General features: G+C 51.5%; 1 protein-coding gene across 1 annotated transcript; it reads left to right on the plus strand.

Annotated features, from left to right (window-relative positions):
- The first annotated feature begins 15732 nt into the window (after window positions 1-15732).
- Window positions 15733-17604, plus strand: FAM50B (family with sequence similarity 50 member B). Its single transcript, XM_073810208.1, is given in 5 exon segments — window positions 15733-15767; window positions 16903-17068; window positions 17070-17190; window positions 17193-17446; window positions 17509-17604. Coding segments are annotated over 5 exon segments (672 nt in total).
- The last annotated feature ends 5445 nt before the right edge of the window (window positions 17605-23049 follow it).

Raw genomic sequence — 23049 nt, forward strand, 5'->3', positions numbered from 1 at the left:
CTGGCCTTGCAACCTGCTTTAACTGATAGAATGTGCTGGAAGTGACGTGAGAATTCTGAGCGAGGCCAGCAGAGATCTTTCGGCATCCACGGGCTGCTGTCCTACTGCTGCCGCCACCGTGTCACAAGCCCAGGCTCACCTGGCCTTGTGCAGGAGAACCAAGGCCCCCAGGCAGTGAGACAGCCCACTGCGTCTGTCTCAGAACATCCCCGGCTCATTGATGCACCAGGTGGCCACAGCTGCGAGGGTGACCCCAGGCGAGGTCGGCAGGGGAACCTCCCAGCTGCCTCAGCCCACATTGCTGAACCAAATAAACAGTTGAACTTGAACAAATAAACAGTTATTTATTTGAGCAGCAGTTGTTATTTGAGCAAATAGTTGCTGTTTTAAGCTACTAAGTTACGGGATGCTTTGTTTCACGATAAAGGTCATTAAGACACAAGAAAATAACCCATTATCATCGCAGTGGTGATCTATTTTCCAAAACTGCACTGAACCGCGATGCAGCTGTCAGTGGGGACGATCTCACTGACACCCGCTCCTGCGCTATGGCTGTCAGAGCCCCAGGGCTCCTCGAGGGAGTCACCAGCTCCCGCCGTGCTGCTGATGGGAGCTCAAGGCGAGACCCCTCCCCAGGTCTGGCTGCCGGGGTGTCTGCCGAGGTTCTCAAATGCTGGGGCATCTGAGGTAGTCATCTGAAGCCGAACTTCTGGGACTGTAACACACAAGCGAATCACCCAGGGGCCTTGTTAAAATGCAGGTTCCTACTGAGAGGTCCAGGCTGGGCCTGTCTGACGCCCCGGGTGACCCAGGGCTGCAGGCCCACAACCAACCATGCGAGGGAGCAGTAGGGGAGCCAGGCTGACCGGCCTGGAGCCCAGGGGTCTCCACCTCAGCTGTGCATCCCTGTGGAACTTCACAGGTAGTTCCAGAAATTCTGATCTCCTTGGTCTGGGTGTAGCCTGGGATGGGATCTCCTGACCTCAGTTCGTCAGTGATTCCAACGTGTGGCCTGGGTCGAGGATGCCCTGCATGAACGGACTGGTCTACTGGCTGTGGCTCTTCCACCCACACCGCAGGCTCCTGCCCACCTGGTGAAGACCTGGCCTCACCCCCATAATGAGCCCCATTACCGCTTCCTTCCGCATGGTTGGAGCCAGGGCGAGGGCTGCTGTGAGGCCTCGGGCACCGCCAAGTGTAGCAGAGAGCAGGGTTCATGCACAGACGTGCCGGCAGCTGTGGACCTGGGTCGGAGCCCCAGGCGGCTCTCACCCTCCCCTCCCCGGCGCAGCGGGTCTCACGCCACCCCGCGGGTTGGCAGGCCGATCGGGGGCAGCTTATGTCAAGTACCCGGTTCGGTGAGAGACCCGGTAACTGGTTGCTCTTATTCACAAGCACAGTGGCCAGAGGCCTGCACAGCCAGCGGCAGAGGACTCGAGGGGCTGAGAGTTCAGGTCAGTGTTTGCCAACGTGCGGCTCCCAGGCTGGAAGGCCCCTGCGGTGAGCGCAGGCCCTTTGCACTGCCTGCCCTTGGTGCAGCGTAGGACTTACAGCTGCCAGGACCTGCCGGGGAGCCAGGCCCTGAATGGCTTCCCTTTAAAGACTCCAACAGTGAAAAACTAAAAATTTTAGAATTGAAGGTGCTCTTTGGAATGGACTTTTTCTGCGTTTTGAAGTGAAAGAAACTCATTTTCAAAAACTGAACTCAAACAACCTTCATTTTATAACCGAGGTGTGTGGAATAAACCCCACGTCAATGGGAAGCCAGGAGATGGTGGGTGTATTTGCTCATGATGAGAAGGCAACTTTGTAAGCAATTCTTGGGCGGCTTGTCTGTGCTGTACAGCTCGGGAAATAGTCACACTGGTCCCTTGGGCAGGACAAGCAATTCCAGCAGCCGCCACCTTGCAGATACTAGTTTGGGGCTGTTTGGGGGCTTTCTGGGAGGGGGTGTTGTAGTGGTATTTGCTTGGTGGGGAGTGACAGTGTCTGAGAGGGAGAGAGACAGAGAGAGAGAGAGAGAGAGAGAGAAGGAAAAGCAGAGAAGAGGGGACAGTGTGACGGCAGATTGTAAACGGCGCGGTCCAGAATCCAGTGTCTGGGAAATGGGGTTCCTACATCCAAGCCCCACCCCAAATTATGCTGCCTTTTTTCTGTTCTCCTTCCTTTTCTTTCTTCCCTCAAACCTGTATTTTTTTAAAATTACAGAAGTCTCAAATACTGCACACGTCTAAGAGGAGAAAGTGGACATCCATCTTTCTGCCCAATCCCTCCAACAGTAGTTCTCCTCTTTCAGTATAAGAACCGCCTAGGAAACATGTTAAAAAGCAAGTATAGCCGGGACCCAGCCCCAGAGCAGGCGATTTACCGGGTCTGGAGCGGGTCTGAGAAGCTCCCCGCTCAGCCAGCTGCCGCACCCCCTTCCGGGGATTCTGCCCCAGGCCCAGGTGCTGGGGCTGGTCACAGGCGTGTGCCCCTCCTTCACCGATGCACACACACGCATACAACACATAAGCGTGCTATGTGACGTGGAAAACACGCACAGAACACACACACACACACACAGAGGCAGGAGCACACCACAGACTGTGTGCAGCGCTCCCAGCCTGCCCACGGAGCCCCGACCCGTGGCCCATCCCTCACAAACCCAGCACCTCCTGCGAGAACATGCTTGCGGGCTGCTTTCTGCAGTCCCGGACTTCGACCCCTCTCTACCTCACAAAATCTGCCCACATAGAATCAAATAAAGCCACACCTCGTGGCAGTGACACGCTGGAAGCTCCGGCTGGGCTTTATCTGCAGTTGGCAGTAGATAAGGCTCTGCTGCCCTGCAAGCGGCCTTGAACCTCTGCGGCCTGGTGATTTTGTGGGCAGTGGATACTCCAGTGGGTATTCTTTGTGCCTTGCCAGGCAGCACACAACAATGAGTTCTCTGAAAGAACCGGCTCCAGGGCTCCAGGGACCACGTGAGATTGCAGAAGGAGCACAGATCCTGAGGTCAAGCAGGTCTGAGCTCAGATCAGCTGTCCCTTGCACCGGCTGTAAGTATGGGGACAAGTCTGCCTCTGCGCCTCAGTTTTCTCACCTGTCAAATGGACACAGCAGTGCTCCATCCACAGTTACATAGTAAGGGTTCAGTAAAAGGACACAGAGGGAACTTTACCCAGAGCCATGTTTCAGCAAATTCACCCGGTTGCAGCTATTCGATGAGCACCTGTTTCTTGCACCCAACGTGCTGCCTCACTGGACCTTGCTTCCCACGGCCCGGGAACCAGCCATGCGGCAAACACACCCACCTGGGTGGGGCTCACACCTGGGGGGGAGCTGTCCTTATTATCCTTATTATTTCATGGCCATCAGTCACCATCAGGCTGGATGTTGATGTTGCCTTCTGATGGAAGTGAGAGACGGGCCCAGGTTGGAATTAAGGTACCTGGTGTGAGATACCAGGCACCTTTTCTGGGCCCCAGGCCCTCCATGGGCTCAGGCCTTACTGGAGCCAGTCACAAATGGGGCCTTGGTTAGTGCCGGTTTCCATGGATGACTCTTTAGATAAATGGCTTGATATAAATTGGTCCTCTCCCCACGCACACGGTCCATTCCCCCAAGTGGAGAGTGAGACGAAGCCCCTTGGATTCGCTCATCTTCCCAGCTGAGTGAAGACTGAAGGCGCAGCCACTGGTCTCCATCAGCTGAGGCTCATCCCACGTCAAGCGAGGTTCTGACACCAGATGACACACTGAAGAGGGTGCTTCCCGCGACTGAGGGGCTTGTTTTAGTGCACAAATTTCAGCCTGTTTAGCGTGTAAACAAGCAGTTGTATTCAGAAAATTGCAAAAGAAAACCCAAGAGATAATAAAGACTCCAGAAAAATGGAAAATGTTTTTGGGGTAATGAAAGCCAAGAAAAATAAACTTAAAATCCATTTTGAATAAGGCTCTGTGTTATTTCAATTCTCTGTGTATATGAGTGACTCATTGTAATCTAGTCACAAGTGACGGAAAGAGTGAAATGAAAGGCAACTCAAAATACAGTCAGTTTCGATGCTACGTTATAGTCAATGTCTCTAATAAACCCCTAGGTGGAAGACATATACAATTTTCACCAAAAGAAAATGTATCTCTTCTCACTAAATAAATGTGGACTACGTGGCAAAAGAGTACTGGCTTCAAGTGAGGCTACATTTGTAGCTGCCCAGAAACTGTCATGTCTGGGTCCCTTCCTGCTGGATGGAGGCTGTCTGCATGCGATAAGGGCCTCAACTCATTTCTTAATTTAAAATTTCATCCATTGTTTGCGCACTTATTAATTAAAATCAGTGTATTGAACGCCTATTATATCGTAGGTACTGAGAATGCAAAATGAGTGAGTGAGCCTTGCCTGCCCTCACAGAGCACAGAGAGAGAGAAGGGAACCACATCACGGGCGTGGGAGGGACTGCAGGGCTGAAGTGAGGTCCAGCCCGGCCGCACGACCAGCAAAGTCCGCGGGAAAATCCGGAACAGAGGCGGCGCAGCCAGTGCTTCACTTAGCCAGACGGCCCCGAGGCAGCAAGGTCGGCAGTGTGTGTGGGGGGAGGACTCGTACATCTGGTTCTGGGAGGCCAGAGGGGCCCTCCCTTCCCTGCACTTCTCTTGCTTTGGACCAGGGGGTCATTGACTTGTTCTGTGAAGGTGAAACACTGTCCCTTTGTGGACCAGGTGGAAGAGCCTTAGGAAGAGCCACCGTGTGGGACGGCTCGGACCCTGTACCCTTGGTCCTCCTCGGTGAAAGGAGATGAAAATCCCATCTCCTCCTCCCATCACCACCTCCCCCGCACTGGCCTTCCCTCCTCACTAAGAAGTCTCTTAGAGGACGTAGGATTAAATATATACGTGTCTGTGTGCGTGTGTGTGTTGGTACATCTGTATATACACATAGGGTTAGATATATACGTATATGTGTATGTGCAGATATATGTGTATATATGTGTGTATTCCACTGGTGTTTTAAGTGAAGGGTTTTGTTTCTTCTTTGGTTTCTCCTGGAGTTCTTGGCGGCCGTCCACATACTGACATCTCACCCTTCACGCACTCTGGGGGATAAGACTTCCAAAATCCAGTTCCTTGCTCTCAGGAGTTGGCCAAGCAACCAAATAGCTTCTGTCTCCTGTGTCTCGAAATCGTCAGGGCGGTGCAGGCTGCATTTTTCCAGGACGGGCCTGGATGCCAAAGTGATGATGTCACAGCCCTGGCACCAGCCCCTCCGTTTCCTGTTCCTTTCCTCCCGACAAACTCATGAATCATATCAGCTTTATCATTCGACTCAGGGCTCACTTCCCTGTTCCACAGACGTTTGGACTTATAGGAGGTGGGAGCCAAGTGTCATCAAAACACGAAGCCTGAGTAGTTTTTTTCTTACAAAGCTCGAACACATGTTCTCCCGCCTCAAAAAAAAAAAAAAAAAAAAAAAAGCACAGTGTCTGGCTTAATTTGGAACATTCTGGCCAAGCGCTCTGCTCCCGGTTTCAGACGGTGGTGATCTCATCCGAAAAGCTGGAGACTCCCAGGGCCGAGGCAGGCAGGGTCCCAGCCAAAGTGGCGGCAGGGCCCTTGGGCGCATCCCGTCTTGGCTCTCGAGGGGCGGGCACACTACGGGGGTCATAACAGTGAACCCAGTCGAGTGTTCCAGACTCTGAGGCACTCAGATGCAGGCTGTGATTGTGTTTAGAGATCACGTCTCCCCCTCCCCCTCGACGTTTCCCCAGTGTCTCTCCCTCTGCATCTCACATCTCTGCCCTCGGGGAACAGTGTTGACAGAAAAGTGAAACAAGGTCTACTGTACAGAACAGGGAACTATATTCAATGTCCTGGGATAAACCATAACGGAAAAGAACATTAAAAAGCATGTACATATATGCATAACTGAGTCACTTCGCTGTACAGCAGACATTAACACAACATTGTAAGTCAACTACACTTCAATAAAATAAATTAAAAAAAAAGAAAAAAATTTCAACTGGTGAGTTTGAAACTAAAACAACAATGACCCATACATACGAGGAGGGTCTCAGGGTCAGAGGCAGGAGTTACCCAGATGCTCTGCTACCTGGAAGGTGAGCTTACCTTACCTCACAAACACTCACTGCTGGACCGATCAGGCACTTACTGCCCGACCCTCTGAGGTAAATACTAACTGTTGGCCCCATTTTACGGATGAGGAAGCTGAGAGCTGGGAGGCACCTTGGCTAAGGTCGCAGGGCTGGCGAGTGTCCAAGCCTGGGGAGATGGGGAGGATTCTGAGTGCCTGTGGGCACATGGGTGCTGTGTGACGTGAGTATAATATTACAGCTGAGAATCTCAGTTTGTAAAACTCACGTACACGTTTCAGAAACTCCAGGTATATTTTAGTGTAATACATTTGGTGTAATGAGATGTGACGTTCGTATTTACTGAGACACGTTGCTGTGGGGTGAAAACATGCAATCTAGTACACGCACAGGGGGAACAGCAATATCATCGGACACTCAGGAGCCTGTGCGTCCCAGGCTCAGGTCTGTGTCCTGCCTGGCTGGTCCCACAGGCACCTCTGCAGCCACCGGGGCTGCACGTGGGGAGCAGGCGAGGTCCTGTATTCCTGGTTTGATTCCAAACGTTGGTCCTCTTGGGCTGCAAGGCTACTTTGACCGGGTGATAACCTTTTTCTGGAGACCTTAGGCTGGGCTTGTCCACATTTAATTGGCTTTCCTGCATCTTCTTTGGATAACAGTTATTTTGAAAAGTAGCTGTGACTGTTGAGCTCTGATCCCCCCAGCACTTGTCTAACGAGGTGTTTGCTGGCGGGAAGCTGTGGGGTTCGGACGGTGACCTCCTTTAACCCAGGACCGCGAGGCCCCTCCACTGGCCCATCGGGCTCGTGAGACCTGCTTCATCCTCTGCTCTGGCTGCCTCTCTGACAGCTGTTCTGCACCCTCTGGGGGAAGCAAGCTTCAGAAGAGAAGCTGACGATTCCAAGTGTATCTTTTGTGTTTACCATTTTATCGGTATTTAAATTTACAGTCGGTGACGTTAAGTACATTCACATTGCTGTGTGACCCCCATCCATCCACAGAACTTTTTCATCTTCCCAAACAGAAACTCTGTCCCCATTAAACACTAACTCCCTATGCCCCCCTTCAGCCCCTTGAGACCATCATCCTACTTTCTGTCTCTGATCCTGACGAGTCTAGGAACCTCTTTAGAATCACACGGTATATGGCTTTTAGTCATCGGCTTTTTCCACTGAGTATAATGTCTTCCAGGTTCATCCATATTACAGCATGTGTCAGAATTCCTTCCTTTTTAAGGCTGAACCGTATTCCACTTTACGCATGGACCACACTTCGCTGACCCACTTATTCTTTGATGGACACTTGGGCCGCTTCCACCTCTTGGCTGTTGTGAATGATGCTGCTGTGAACATGGGTGCACGGATATCTCTTCAAGACTATTTTCACGTCTTTTGGGTGCATATGCAGAAGTGAGATTGCTAGGTTATATGGTAATTCTATGTTAATCTTTTGAGGAACTGCCATACTGTTGTGTTTTTTTTTTAAAGGGCTACATAAGATGGGCAGGTAATTTTTTTTAATTAAATTTTTTTAAAGAAAGCGCACGATAAGCTTAGGTTTCACGACAGATTTGAAGCAGTTCACTGATGGGGCTGCAATATAGCCTTTTGTTTCGGTTTATCCACTTTGAGAAGTGTTACAAGCTTCCTTCTCTTTAAGGATCGGATTGAATTAGAATCTATTATTAGTAACATATAGTCAGTGTTATAACATAAAATCAATAACCCTAGCGCTACTAGATTTACCCATTAAAGGGGACTGACACAGTTAAGATTTTTTTTTTTTTTTTTTTTTTTGCGGTACGCGGGCCTCTCACTGCTGCGGCCTCTCCCGTTGCGTAGCACAGGCTCCAGACGCGCAGGCTCAGCGGCCATGGCTCACGGGCCCAGCCACTCTGTGGCATGTGGGATCTTCCTGGACCGGGGCACGAACCCGTGTCCCCTGCATTGGCAGGCGGACCTTCAACCACTGAGCCACCAGGGAAGACCACAGTTAAGATTCTTGTTTTGCTCTCTTTCCTCCTGAATGGAGGAAACCTTTCACTTTTCCAGACGTTTACTCATTCAGCAGACATTAAGCCCTTTGCCATCTGCAGGGCCGTCCATCAGCAGGTACCATCTTCTGCAGGTGTCCGTGTCCAGCTTCTCTAACCCACGCACTGCACACGCAAACGCCCCAGGAAGTAGACCCAGACAGAGACCAGTGTGGTGGTGAGGCCTGGAGACCCCAGGAGCCTGTGTCCTATCTAAGGGGTGGCTGCTTGTTGCTCTGGGGGAATGCAGGCCCCGTGTTCCAGATCATTCTAATTTCTAGGAAAAGCAAGAAATCGAGAATTTCATGTGATATCTTCCAGTTTTTAAAGGCTAACCCCTTATTCAGAAAAACATTTAAAACACTGTACAGGCCAAATAAAAACACATTTGCAGGTCAAATGTAGCCCGGGGGCCACTAACGTCAACCTCTGCTCCAGCTGAAATTCTTTTCCGGGTCTCAGAGGCCAAATCTGGCGTACATCTTGCTTTCCGCAGGGCGTCTTTCAAGAGGGCGTGAGCGAGCCAAGAAATGGGATGGAGGTGGGTTTCCGTGAAGCGAATGGAGCTATAGCTTCCCAGCCCCTTGCTTGCCTGGGCCTCTTCTCTGCGCCCCATGCTCCTGGAGTGTTTCCCAAAGTGAGAAGCTCCGACCACAAGTGACAGTATGGCTGTCTCTTTCCACAATGACTTGCCCTCCGTCCTACTTCCCCTCCTCTCAGGTGGCACTGAACTGGCCGGGGATATTCTTGGGAAATGGCAAAGGGGAAGTCGAACTGAAAATTGAGGTCTGAGTTGAGAGAGATTCATTTTTGTAGTTGGCACAAGCAATGCCTTTGGGCTGTACAAGACTGACTCCGCCCTGACCACTGGTGAGACGTTTGCGGGTCCCCGTTGTTGGATGCACACCAGAGCCCACCACCCAGACTCTACACCAGACCTGGGATCCTGCAACATCCTGCCCTGATGTTCATCCTGCCCAGATGTGGTCTCATCTGAAGCCACCCTCATGTGGATGACAAGCCCCACTGCTGGCTGTGCCCCTGCAGGGCCAAGAAAGGCTACGATGGGGCTGTTTTCAGGGGGTATGGGTGGAGCGTGGGGTGCGTACGCCACAGGTGCTGGGTGGAGTGGGGGGATCTGAAGAAGGGGAGGGGGCTCTGATGAGAATTCTAAATCCAAACCTGGCCTTCCCGGTCACCATGGATACTTTTCAGTGAAGGAGGAGACGGCACCTTTATTTAATAGTTCATTAGCATGATTTATAATATTTAATTTAGAAAACTTCAGATATGTACACGTGTGATATACAGACCTCCATTTGTGCTCCAGCCTGGCACCCCACAACCTTAGGAGTGTACCTAGGTCACAGCTACTTTTGTCCACGGTTATTTTGGTCGCTACCACTGTGTTACCTAGTGCTATAAACCACCGTCTTATTGCTCTCATGGATTCTCTGGGACCGCAATTCGGACAGGGCACAGCATGTCTCTGCCCCACAACGTCCAGGGCCTCGGCTGGAAGACCCCGTGGAAGGGGCGACTCTATCGCTGGGGCCAGAATCATGTCTGCTGGTTGGTGCTGGCTGTCAGCTGGGACCTCAGCTCCTAATGTGGCCCAGGCTTCCTTCCCAAGGATGGCAGCCTTGGAGGAGCTCAACTTCTTACATGATGGATCGGGGCTCCAAAGGCGAGAATCCCAGAGAACAAAGTAGCATCTGTGTTGCTTTTCCTGGTCTAGCTATCTGTTGGCTACAACCAAATCACAAGTCTACCTAGATTCAAGGGGGAGGAGACATAGATCCATCTCTCAATGAGAGAAGTGTCTAAGAATTTGGGGGCCACGCCTTGACGCCATCACACAGATACAATATCGTTGGCTATCCTGGTGCTGGAATGGCTTTCAGGAATTCATCCAAAGGCAATTCAAAGGGCATCCCACAGACATCTAAATCTCCTGAAATTTTACAGCTCAGAGATGAAGGAACCTTAGTAGAGGTTTCCTCACATATGACAAAAATTCTAAGAGTGTGTGTCATCAGTCATAAATTTTTGAAGCTGAAACTTTTCTAAAATATCAATAACTATTTTTGATCAGCTATGTTATAGGAAAGACTGAATTATATCTTTCTATTCTCTCTACAGAAAATATCATGAAATTGTCCCCATATGAAAAGGCAGTAAAGTGTTGCCCACAAGTGCAGGTGTTTTAGGCTGTTATGTCATCACATGAACAGCTTTAAGAATACTCAGGACACAAGGCAGGAAGAAGGAAAGAACAACATAAGTAACAGCAATCCAGGAAACCTTCATGGAGGACAGGGAGAGATGGGGTCCAAGAGACACAAGGAGAATGGCAGCTGAGCCAACTGGTCGACCCGTTTGTCGGTTACACCTGCCATCAGTTCTGACTGGCTCAGACCTCATGCCGATTGGCCAGTGCCTGCCTTGGCGGTTGGTAAATGTTTTGCATGTCATCCCTGTCCGTTAGAGGGAACAATATTAATGAAGGCACAGAGAAGGAATAATCTTGGCCTGCTTACCAAACGGTAAGGAAATTAGACTGGCTTGAGGCCAGCTTGGGTAGTGACGGGGGGAGTACAGCTGTTTAATGATGGTAAAACCGATGGTGAAGAATACTGAATGCCAAGCAAAAACATTTGTACATAATCCTGCAAGCAGTGCAGAGGAATGAATCCGTTCAGTAAAGTAGTGACAAAATGGAAATTTTTAGTGTGTTTTAGGAAGGTTACTGCAGTCGTCGAACAGAGAAAAACCAGGAAGACCTTTTCAGGAGGTGGTTGTAATACTCCAGGCATGAACTTATCAGATGTTAGCTAGGGAAACAGGAACTCAGGCTTGTTTGTGTATCATCTCGTTAACTCAAGCTTTGTTTTATCGGCTTATAATGGATCACGTGTTGAAGACCCCTGGTGCCCCACTTAAAATCCTCTTGTCCCATCTCCTTCTGGCCACTGCAGTGACCGGCTGGGATGTCCAACCAACCCACTGGGCACTCACTTATGCACAGCTCAGAAATGCAGGGCTTTTGACACCCTGAGAAAAACCAAGGACGACTGGGGACGTGAGCTGTAGGATAAATGCTCCCCCTTTTCTCCCCACCCCGTGATGACCCATTTCTAGAGCTTCCAAAAGTTCCTGTGGGGTCAGGAAGTCCCCTACAGAGGTGGCTGCCTTGACTGTCCCGGCTGTCCTCCTCAGCCTCCCGTCTCACCCGGACTCTCCCTCCTGTCCCCTGCGGCCACATTGCCAAATAAACCACCCACGCATAAGCCTTTGTACCACATGCTCCTCTTTGGGGAAACCCGGCTGAGGCAGACCAGGATCCTCACGCCCAGTTCTTCTGAAGCCACCATGGTGGAACCTCACATAATGCTCTGCCCCATTAGGAGCATCGACTCAGCCAACAGCTAATATCTCCTCTTGACCTTTTAATTCTTTAAACTCATTTGTAGAACGGATGCAGTCCCACGTACTAAATGGCGATGTTAAGCTTGAAGGGAGGTCATTTGAGTACTGGGCAGAGCAGAGAGTTGAGGGTCATATGATTTGAGCGGAGAGTCTAGAGTCATATGATTTGAGCTTTGCCACCATCTAGGCGAGCGATCAAGGCAAATCATGTCACTCTTCTAGCCTTTGGTATTCTCATCCATAAAACAGGGAAGTTAGTAACCACCTGCCTGCACAGGGTTCCTATAAGTAACAAACAGGCTGGTGTATGCATGGTAAGGGTTTGCTAATTTGAGCGCTCAGCTTCCATCCTCCCAGCCTCTCAGTGACGTGACCCCAATTTTTGCTTGGATGGATCGTCACCTTTCCCCAGCACATCCCACCGCTGCCCCCCACCACCCCGCCCCCTGCTCTAGAGAAGGCTCTGACTGACTAACTCGAAAGAGACCATTTATCGTTTTCCTGCACTCCATGGCTGGACAAAGAGAAATTTATTATGGGACCTGGGAAAGAAACTCCCTCACTCTTCCGAGAGCGATCAAAAGAACAATCTCTCTCTGCCCTGGATATGGGTGAGACAGCAGGTAATTCCTGGAAATTGCTGGACATCATCTTATGACCCTAACAAGTGTCAGCGTAAGAATGAAGCAGAAAGGAGGGTGAGCTTACTGACCTTCTGAATCCAGCTACATCCAAAGCCCACACGACGCCTGGTCTTTCCAGATAAGTGGGTCATTGAATCTCTTATTTAAGCCAGTTTGAGTCAGGCTTCTCTTACCTGGAACAGAAAGGTTCCTAGCTGATACAGTATGTAAACAAGCTTTTTACATGGCAAATCCCTACGAAAAAATTCATTTTTATTGTTTTTCTTACTACTAGTAAGAAAAAATACCTATGGTCCATGGAGCAGGTTGAGAAATATTCCTAAATTTTCATTTTAATTTAGTACCTTTTGGGAAAAAGTCTAAATCACTGCCTTACAGTATGTTCAGAAATAAGATCCCAGATCATAAAACAATGCTACAAAACTGATTGAGTTTTAAAACATATATTAAACTCACAAGTCAAAAAAAAAAAGACTGACTTTTGGCTACATAAAAATGAAAATACAAAACAATGCTATGTGGCAAGAAAAAAAACAAAACAAAACCCTAAACAAAGTTAAAATGCAGAGAACAAACTGGTAGAAATGTTTGGAACTTATATGACAGATAAAGGGTTGGTATTCTCAATATATAAAGAGTTCTTATAAATCAATAAGAAAAGAAGAAATTTCCTCAATAGAAAAGTAGGTTAAAAATTTTGTCATGAAATTTAAAGAACACAAGATGCTCAACTTAAAGTCAAAGAAAGTCAAGGGCTATCAGATTAAAAAGGATTACTAATAATTATAATAACAATAGATATTAAATGCCAGGCACTATAAGAGTTCTCTCACAGATATGTAGCTTTAAGAATGATCATTGTAGAGTTAAAAAAATTTCAATGTCAAGCAATAGAAAATTGGTAAACTGCAATACTTTCCTGTATTGAAATACACTGGGGCCACTGAAAAGTATCCGATAGGCCTTTAAGTGTTAGAATGGAAAGAAGTATGACATATCATTTGAAGTTATCAATGTACACAATGATCTCATTTATATTAAAATACATATTTACATAGGCATTTGAAGTCTGGAAGCAAATGCCAACTACGAATAATGATTCTCTCTCAGGCTTGGGTTACATAAAGACCATTTTATATAAAGTTTTTACAAAATTCATGTAGTATAAAAACATTTTTGTTTCAAAAAATTAAATGAACAGAAATCAGAGAGCAATCTGGGTTGGGTAATCTGGGGCCACCTTGACAGTGCAATTCATCCCTCTTGTCCCCGGCTTCTGAGCACTGATGAAGCATGTGGCAGGTGACAGTACTGTTACGTCTGGGAAGGATGGAAGAAAGGAGAAGGGGCCGAGTGAGACCTACACACTCCACCCTCTCAAAGTAGTGCATGGAGTGAGCTTGCAGGGTTGGCAAGGGCATAGGGAAGGGCTTCTCAGGGAAGTGAAGAACTTCCCCAACCAGGAAACTAGGAATGGAAAAATCTCACAATCAATCAGCTCCAAGGGAACGAAAGGGATCTGGTTCCTTATGTTCATTCCCCTAGACGCAGCTACTAGTGAAGATGTTCACAACTGGGTCCTTGGAAAGTCTGAGAAGCACCCATTTGCCAGGCTCTGGCCATGAAGGCCAGAGGCTGCCCCAACTCCTCTGCCACCAAATCAGTAGTTTCTTGGACTTAATCTACTCCTTTCCCAGACCTTTGGATTTACCTTTGGACTAATTTGATAACGCGTCAGCCCAGCTGTGGCCAACCGAAGTCTGATATGGTCTATGAGCTAATGCCTTTGGCTGAGCTGGCATCTCCCCACCCCCCCAGAGAAATCTGGATTTCTAGATAACCAGCAGCCAGTAGGAATTATCCAAGCAAAGAAGCTCCAGGCTCCCTGAGCCGTGGCTGTGATCAACTTAGATGAGCTACGAGCAAGTTCTCTTGATTGAACCCTACACCTGTACAACTCAAAAGGACCCGATAATCCAGCTTGTAATTTTTCATATGAGAAAACTGAAGTGTGGAGAATTCCACAAAACTAAAAGGAAAACTAAATATTCGTTGCAGCTCTATTTACAATAGCCCGGAGATGGAAACAACCTAGGTGCCCATCATCAGATGAATGGATAAAGAAGATGTGGCACATATATACAATGGAATATTACTCAGCCATAAAAAGAAACAAAACTGAGCTATTTGTAATGAGGTGGATAGGCCTAGAGTCTGTCATACAGAGTGAAGTAAGTCAGAAAGAGAAAAACAAATACCGTATGCTAACACATATATATGGAATCTAAAAAACAAAAAAAGGTTCTGATGAACCTAAGGGCAGGACAGGAATAAAGACGCAGATGTAGAGAATGGACTTGACACAGGGAGGGGGAAGAGTAAGCTGGGACGAAGTGAGAGAGTGGCATGGACGTATATCCACTACCAAATGTAAAATAGCTAGTGGGAAGAAGCTGCATAGCACAGGGAGATCAGCTCAGTGCTTTGTGACCACCTGGAGGGGTGGGATAGGGAGGGTGGGAGGGAGACGCAAGAGGGAGGAGATATGGGAACATATGTAAAAATTTAAAAAAATAAAATAAAAAATTTGCTGCTGTTCATTTGCATGTTTGTTTCACCTTGTAACTAAGTCTGGAGTAGATTACATTTTCTCTAAATTAAAATTTGCTTATTTAATCGGCATTTCAGATTCACTGAAGCAGACTGCTGCTCCAGCCCCTCTTCCGTCACTGTTACCTGTAGATAAAGTTGAAAAGAGTTTAAGGCAGTAGCGTTGTGCTTTTCATTGAGGATTGAGGTCACAAGCGGTTAGCATCTGGGAACGTGTGGGGAATATTCGTAAAATCAGGATTTGAGACTCTTAAGATAGGTCTGCCTCCTCCTGCCAACCTTTTCGAGGAGTTTGAGAGTTACCTTGTTCATTCTGGGGGCCGGCTGGCTATGCTGTACGGAGACTGTGATTGTGTTGAGAGGACGGATGCCGGCTAATCGGAAGCTGGGATGATGAGGTTTGGGGACGACACTGACATTCAGACTGTGATTAGATGGGAGGAAGGGCAGTCAGTGGCTGTGGCCATACTGGAGTTGATTGGATTAAAGTGTGACTGGTTGGCGTATCTAATTGAGAATGGGGGCCGCCAAGTAGTCCGATTTGTATTATGTCTAAGAAAGGTTATGATTTGGGGAGCCTGGAGACAGGAGGGAGTTGGTAGCTTTGTACATCTGGGAGGGGCTGTGCTGCGAGCTGCAGGTTTTCTGTGGGAGGTCCTGAGGGACCCCCGGCGGGAGCAGGACTTGTAGGAAGAGTGTCCCCAAAGGGACAGCTCTGTTCAGGAACAGTGCAAAGTTCCGGGTGGCTGCTGGACGCCGGGTGGTGTGGGGTGTTGGGAGATGGACTGTGGGGGGCTTCATTAGAGACCTGGGAGGAGAAGGAAGGATTCCCATGTGATCTTAAAGGGAGAGTTGGAGGAGATTTTCAAGGAGCAGAGCGACATTACCAGGTTCCCTTCTTGCGAGGATCCCTGGACAGTGTACACAAGATGGACGAGATTGAGAATATGCCAACAGGGCACCTGTGGGCTTTAGGTGGGGAAAAAGCAGAGCTCCTGGGTTAAGGCAAGTGGTGGGAAAGGAGAGAAAAGGAAAACCTATCAACGATCTGGGGGGGTGCGGTCGCTGGCTACGTGTGGAGGATAGCAGTCCGGGAAATCACCCAGATTTCTTGTTTGGCCAATTTGGTGGGCGGTACCACCACCCTACTTGCTTCTGGGCACGTAGGTGCCATGTTCTACCCTCCTGTGATAAAGGTTCTCGTTGAGGCTGAAGGAAGGCAATGGGAGGCTTCCCGGAGGCAGTCGAGGGTTCAGGAGTCTCTGCCTGACGAGCTGCTGCATTCCAGGGGGTCACAGTGCGGCAGGATGGCTGGATGAGTCAACGTCCAGAGCTTATAGGGGTGGAGCTGTGGGGCCCGAGGCAGGACAGGTCTGGTCCCAAGGGAAGACGGTTGGCTTAGGTGGAGATCAATGAATTAGGGGGGCCTCACTCTGCTTTGGTTAGAACGCCAAGAAGTCAGTTTTGGGCTCAGATCCCCTCTGTCCCCTACGGCTCCCCCAGCAAGGGCTGTGCCCACACTGCTTCTGGGAACTTGCACGCTGGGCACCAGAGGGACAGACAGATACTGCAGGAATGACTCTTAAGGGAGGGGTAGGGACAGCAACTAGCACGGTCCTGCCCCGCCCCTAACATACTGACGGGAACTCAGCTGACATTAACACCCTCCATGGAGGTACGGGAAGATGCTTCTGTCTGACCCTTCTCCCCTCACTGGCTTGTGTGCCCGAGAGGAGCCATGTACCTGACTGAGGAGAGAGGTGCTTTTCGCTCACACTGTTTTCCTGCGGTCAGCACACACGAAGCCAGGCTCAGGTCCAGTGCAGGTCGGCTCTCTGGCGGCTCTGACTCTTGCATGTCCGTGCTTGAGTGGGTACCTGGACAGGTAAGAGTTTGCTGGGCAGACCAACCCTGTCCATGTGCAGCTCCCAGGCTTGCACCGTCCAGTACGGGAGCCACAGTCACATGTGGTTACTGAAATGTAGATTAATTGAAATAAAGTGAAAAACCAGCGCCTCGTGCTCAATAAGCCCCATACGGCTGCACGTGGGTCAGCGCAGCTACAGAACGTTCCATTCTGTTGGAACGCGTCCATCTAGACCGTTCGCCGAGCTGTCACTCTGGCCCCTCCGGAACTCCCTGCCTCTGTTCCCCGCTATAGAGTCCACGCGGTGGCTCCGAGCTCCCAGGCCGGGGTCGAGAGCACGCGGCGCGCGTGGCCCCGGGGAGCCGGCGGGCGGCACGGCTCGGTACAAGGGCACCATATGCGCGGGCCGGCCGGGCCCTGCACCCGCTCAACCAGCGCGAGAAGCAGAAGGCGCACACGGGGGTCCTGAAGCGGCGCATAGCCGAGGAGACCATCAGCAAGCCCAAGGTGGGCCGGAAGTTCGCGCCCACTGCGACGCGATGGAGGCCGAGCTGAAGCGGAGCACCGCGGGGCTGCTGACCCTGCACGACGTGAAGGCGCGGCTGGAGGCCCTGGCGCGCCAGCGCGAGATGCAGCGGGCGCAGCGCGAACGGCGGGAGCGGCGGCGGCGCCGGCAGCTGGACGACGACGGCGACGAGGACCCCGAGGGGGGCGACCCCGAGGGCAAGGACGCGGCCGTGGACACGAGCTTCCTGCCGGACCGCGAGCGCGAGGAGGTAGAGGCGACGTCCAGCTCCTGAGCCGGCTGCGGGCACCGGCGCGCCGCGCGCATCCACAGGGGCGGCCCGTGGGGCAGGTCCTCAGCGAGGCGCTGATGGCGCGGCGCCCCGCCTTCCTCGAGCTGCGCGCGGCCGGCGCGGAGCGGCCGCTGTAGGCCGCGGAGGCCCGGATCCGGCCGCACGACCACCCCTTCTACGACCTGAGGGTGGCGCCGACGCGCGGCAAGAGAGGGGCCGCGCTTCACCGTAGACGTGCACGACGACGTGCGGCTGCGCAGCGACGCCTCTGGAGAAGAACGAGTCGCCCGCGGACAAGGCGGTGCCGCGCAGCAGGCGCGGGAGGAGCCAGCGCCTCTTCCCCACCCGCCGCCGGGAGCCCTACGAACCCGAGAAGCGCTGGGACGGCTGCACCGTCCGGCGACGCCAAGTCCGCTCCCCCGCCATCGCGCTCCGGTGGCCTTGGCCTCTGCCCTGGAATTCAGTCAAGACCGACCGAGGCTTGGCGCTGTGCGGATGTGGTCCTTCTGTGGCTGGCGTTCTTCTCGGTCGTTGGGTGGGTTTCGGAGTGCTTCTAAGGTTGCCTGGCTCTGCTGGGCCGGGTGGAAGCCTCGCCGGGCGCGCGGTGGACGGCAGTGAGGGTCAAGGCTGCTCTGACCCGGGTCACAGCGTTGTGGCCAGGAGTCGTGGTCGTGGACTTGGTCCCCAAGCCCCCAGACTGTCGGGGTTCGGGTCCCAGCCCGGCTTCTTACTTGCTGTGTGATTTGAGGCAAACTGATGGAAACTCCGTGCGTCAGTTCCCTCTCCTATAAATAGGGGTAACCATAGCACTGGAGATCAAAGCGAGGATGAAATGAGTCTGTATTTGTCAAACACTTAGACCTCAATAGATACCTGCTCTTATTCTTCTGTTCTTGGTTAATTTATTTGAAGCAGTTTATATGGCCCATTTCAGAACCATCTGAGGGCAAAGGAGGACCTGCCCATCACTTTTTCCCGGTATCAGGGGAGCAGCCCTGCCCTGGGTGTTCCTCAGCTGGGCCGTTTAGCCCCAGGGGTCAGGGGAACAGAAAGTTGGTGCGCGCGTGCGCGTGCGTGCGCGTGCGCGTGGTGGAGGGCTTCGGATGACTGTTTTTCCTTTGGCCTCAAGCTCCATATGGCTTTCGCACTTTGCTCACATCTTTCCTCAGCCGGGGCCAGTCTACCAATAAGCCCATCAAAGGCATTCTTCATGTCGGGTACAGAGTTTTTGATCTCCAGCATTTCTTTTTGGGTCTTTCTTAGGATTTCTGTCTCTCTGCTTAGGTTGCCCATCTGTTCTCACATGCTGTTTACTTTACCCGTTAAGCCCTTAGCATATTTAGTTCCTAGTCTAATGAATTATCTAATGGTTGTTCTAACATTCCTGCCATGTCTGGTTCCGATGTCTTCTCTGTCTCTTCAAATTGTGTTTTTTGCCTTTTGCTCTGCCCTATAGTATTTTTCTCGATAGCTGGCCGTGATACACCAGGTAAAAGTCTTTTAGAACCTCTGCCCCTGGGCTGAGAGCTGCAGAGGTGCTTCTCAGGTTTTTTCCCTCCCCGCTTACGTGGGACTGGATGGCTAGAGGGGGCTGGAGTTGGGGTGTCCCTTCCCTCGGGTCAGCTTCGCTCTGATAACAGCCCAGCAGGTTGGGCTCTGGTTAACCAGTGTCTTCTGAGAGCAGACCTTGATGAGAGGAACAGAGTGCTCTGGTGTATTCGAGATGGTCTCCTTTCCCCTCCCCCTGCTGGAAGCGGGAAGGGATTTTTCTTTGATATTTACAGTGGGAACCTGATTGAGCTCCTGGAGGTAAGACTCACAAAAGCGTGCGCCCCCAGCCCCCCCGCCAATGACTGAGTCCCCTGGAGTGGCCCACACTGCGCTGAAGTCATTCACTAATTACAGCCCAGGTGTCCGGTTTCTGCAGTAAGTTGTGATGCTCTGTGTCCAGCCGTCTGTCTCTCCAGTTTGGGGGGGCAGCAGTTTGCGCTATGACCTTACTTCTCTGGCCGTTCTAAGAAGAGCTGTTGATTTTTTCAGTTTGTTTGACCTTTTACTTGTTGTTAGCGTGGAGTGGTGACTTCCAAGCTCCTTACGTGCCTAAACCAGAAGCCAGAACACACATCCCAGATGTTCAGAAGCGCTCTAATAATCCCAGCCTCTTGAATACACACGTCCTGCAGCCACCGACCTGCCCAGGTCGGGCTTGGTGTCTCGCTGTCGCGCGTGGCTGACGCCCGGCGAATCCCCTCCACCTGCCTGGTGGGTTCCACTCCATGCTTCCTGGGTCTCGGGTTTCCTTCTTTCTGAGTTGCTTCCTCTTTTTGATGGAGCACGTCCTCCTTGGCTTTACGATCAAGGGTTTTTGAGAAGTATTTGTTTTTAGAGCTTGAATATCTAAAACTTCTTCATTTTACCCTCCTACGCGACCGGAAGCGTGGCAGATGGAAATCGCTGTCTGTCAAGACGTCAAAGGCATTGCTCCGTCGTCTCGTAGTTTGTTTTCTTGACTATTCCACTTAGTACATTGAGCAGAAACTCGTGTGTAGGAGGGGTCGCATCAGAGCTGGGAAGAGCATCCCAGACCCTCCAGCGAGCAGAGGCTGACAGCAGCTTCCCCTGACCTCTCACCGCCCCTTCCTTTGTGTGTCCAGGCTGCTCTGTCCACCTGTCCGGGACTCCATCGAAGAGGCCTCTTCTCAGAGGGAGAAGCCCTCCTCGCCTCGTCATCTGATTTCCTAGTCCCTTCCCAGCGCTGTGCACTTGTCTTACTTTCTGTGTTCTGTGAAGCTTTTCCTCACATCTGCGTGTTGAAGTCCTTACGCCCAGGAGTCAAGGCTGTACGATTCCTGTCTCCCCAGACTGCCTGGACCACAGAACTCTTGGTTTAACTGCCTTGGATGAAGATGGTGTTTACTCCGGGATATCCCAAACACAGCACCAAGTGTACGTGCCCAGACCTCAGGCGGCCCCAAAGCTTTCTGGGTGGAATTCAAGCCTGAAACAGACGGGATGCCTGGGCCACTGTTTCAGAGGCTCCCGTCCAAATGAATTCGGCGGGGGTGGGGTGGGGGTGTGTGCGGGGAGCTGCTGCCTCCCCCGGTGGTACTGATGGTGCCACAGAGGGCAAGACACAGCCCACCCCCCTCCCACCCCGCTCCTGACCCTCAGTGGAGACCCCAGGGACGCAGTCGACACTGCGTGGCCTCTAGGGTGAAGTCTGTTCTGAGCGAAGCGCCGCCGCTCAGCACGCCCTCCTACTGGACCGTTGCCATCGGCCAGCTGCCCGTTCTGGGCTTTGCAGACCTCGTAAAGGACCATCCACAGTGAGGGCCAACATTCAGTCAGTGCCGGGAACTGACGAAGCACTTCTGCTGCTTTAACTAATCTAACCCTTAAGAGGACCCTGTGAGGCCGGCTCTGTTTTTCCCATTTTACAGACGAGGGGCAGAGGGGCTACAGTTACAGAGCCGTGAGGGCGGAGCTGGGGCTCGAAGCGCTACACTGCGCTGGTGTCATCTTTTGCAAAGGCCTGGACTTGGCTGTGGTCCAGCCACCTTGGTGACCCGGGGTAACTTTCTGGAGTGGACATACTGTTTTCCCACCAGGCGTGTATTCCCTCAGGGTCCTTTTGGGGGACCACAGTGTCACGCCTGCTCTGACCCCGTGTGGCTCAGGTAGAGCTGTACCGTCCCCCGGGCCCAGCGGTCTGCTTTGTCATCTTCTGGCCACTGCGGTTGGTTCAGGGCTGAGAACGGCCCGGGCCAGGAGGGGCGCATGCCCCCAGCACAGTCGCGGGAGGGACGGGCAATAGCTCTCCTCTGGGGCCACGGCATACAGGGCGATGTGTGTCCCCCGCGCCCAGAGGCCCTACGCGGAGACGGACTGCCTGACACAGGAAAGCCGGGCGGAGAAGCAGGCAGGGGACTCCGCTCCTGCGGACGAGGCTCAGGGCCCTGGGTCTCCCCGTGCCGGGGGTCCTGGACTTCACCCCTCGCTGTTCTAATGGACCACCAGGGGCCACAGAGGAGGGGCACGTCCCCCAAGTTCGGGCTGGCTGTCACCGGGCTGGCTGTCACCGTGCTGGCTGTCACCGTGCCCACTCCCGGTGCGCAGAGGGGCTCGGCCACCGTGTGCCTCGGGCCCCCGTTCAGGTCGTCGAAAGTCCTCCCTTCCAGGGAAGCAGAAGGGGCCTCGCCTTTGTCTCCACCTGCCGCGCTAGCTCTGGCTTCTGTGAAGCAGAATCTCTGCTCCAACCGCCACAAATCAGAATTCGGAATTTGGGGAGATCATTTTCACGCTCAGCCCCTCTCGAGCAGCTCAAAATCCCTAGTTCCTTCTGCTGCTCAGCAGGCAAAGGACCGCATCTGCCGACCTCCCGGCTGCCCCCAAACCCCTGCTCAGGAGTGTCTGAGAGGCTCCAAGCTGGCAAGGGGAAAACGGCACCCAACGGCATTACCCCTCCTTTCCAACCCCCAGACCCCACCTCAGGACGCTGCTTTGCTTAGATCCGCACACACATTTACTCACTCAGTTTCCTATTTGAAGCCACAAGAATACCTTTCAACTTGATGTTATGAGGAACAATTTTTAAATAGCCAAGTCTTCAGGAATATCTACGACTATGCATTTCAAACTAATTTTCGGAAGCAGAATTTGTTGGGACAAAGGATTTACAGACACTAGGGACTTACAATAAATATTGTCTAATTGCCTTCTGTGGGATACTGAATTTTCCAGAGATAGTGGCAGCATCTCTCACCCTACACGCTCTTCTGTAACGTACCTCCCCCACCAAAAGGTGCAGTTTATTCCTCCACCACCGTGGCTGGGCCCTGGGCCTGCTTTGACTAATGCAATATGGTAGAAGTGATACTGGGCCCGTATACAGGGCTTTTAGCTGGCCCGGTGGCTTCCCTTCCCGCCTCTCATAAACACTTGCTTCCGAGACACCCTCTCTTAAAACCTAACTGCCGGTCTCCCCACAGAGGCACGTGGAGGTGCTTCCGTTGGCATTCCAAACCGAGCTTCCAGCCAGCTCCACGGCCAGCCGTGTACGGAGCACCCCGGCATGCTCCAGCCCAGCAGGAGCCCCCAGGTGACTCTAGGTCTAGCATCAGGACCACCCAGCTAAGCCCAGGAGATCCACAGAACCCCTTGAGGTAATAAAATAGCTGTGAAGCCACCCAGTTTGGTGGTCTTTTGTGACATAGCAATAGAACTGAAATCCCCTCCAAAAAGACTGCCCCGATGTACGTACGTTCTCATCAGTAGTTTATGTAAGTGCCTTTCCCCAAACCCATACCCAAACCTGGTATTTTTTTCACCTTTGCAATGTGATGGGTGCAGATTGCATTTCAGTGTTGGCTTGAATTTCTTTAGCTCTTAGTGAGACTGTCTTTCTCCTTGTTTTTCTTAGTCACATGTAGTTTTTCTGCAAGCTGCCCTTTTACGATTTGCTTTCCTTTCTATTCCGTCTTGAATTCTTTACAACTTGTTTATCACCTTTGTTCTTTCATGTGGCAGTATTTTATTCTGTGTTTCATCCATGTTTAACGTGTTTATAACGTTTTCTAGGTACA

The sequence above is a fragment of the Tursiops truncatus genome, chromosome 10, assembly GCF_011762595.2.
Source record: "Tursiops truncatus isolate mTurTru1 chromosome 10, mTurTru1.mat.Y, whole genome shotgun sequence".
NCBI lineage: Eukaryota > Metazoa > Chordata > Mammalia > Artiodactyla > Delphinidae > Tursiops > Tursiops truncatus.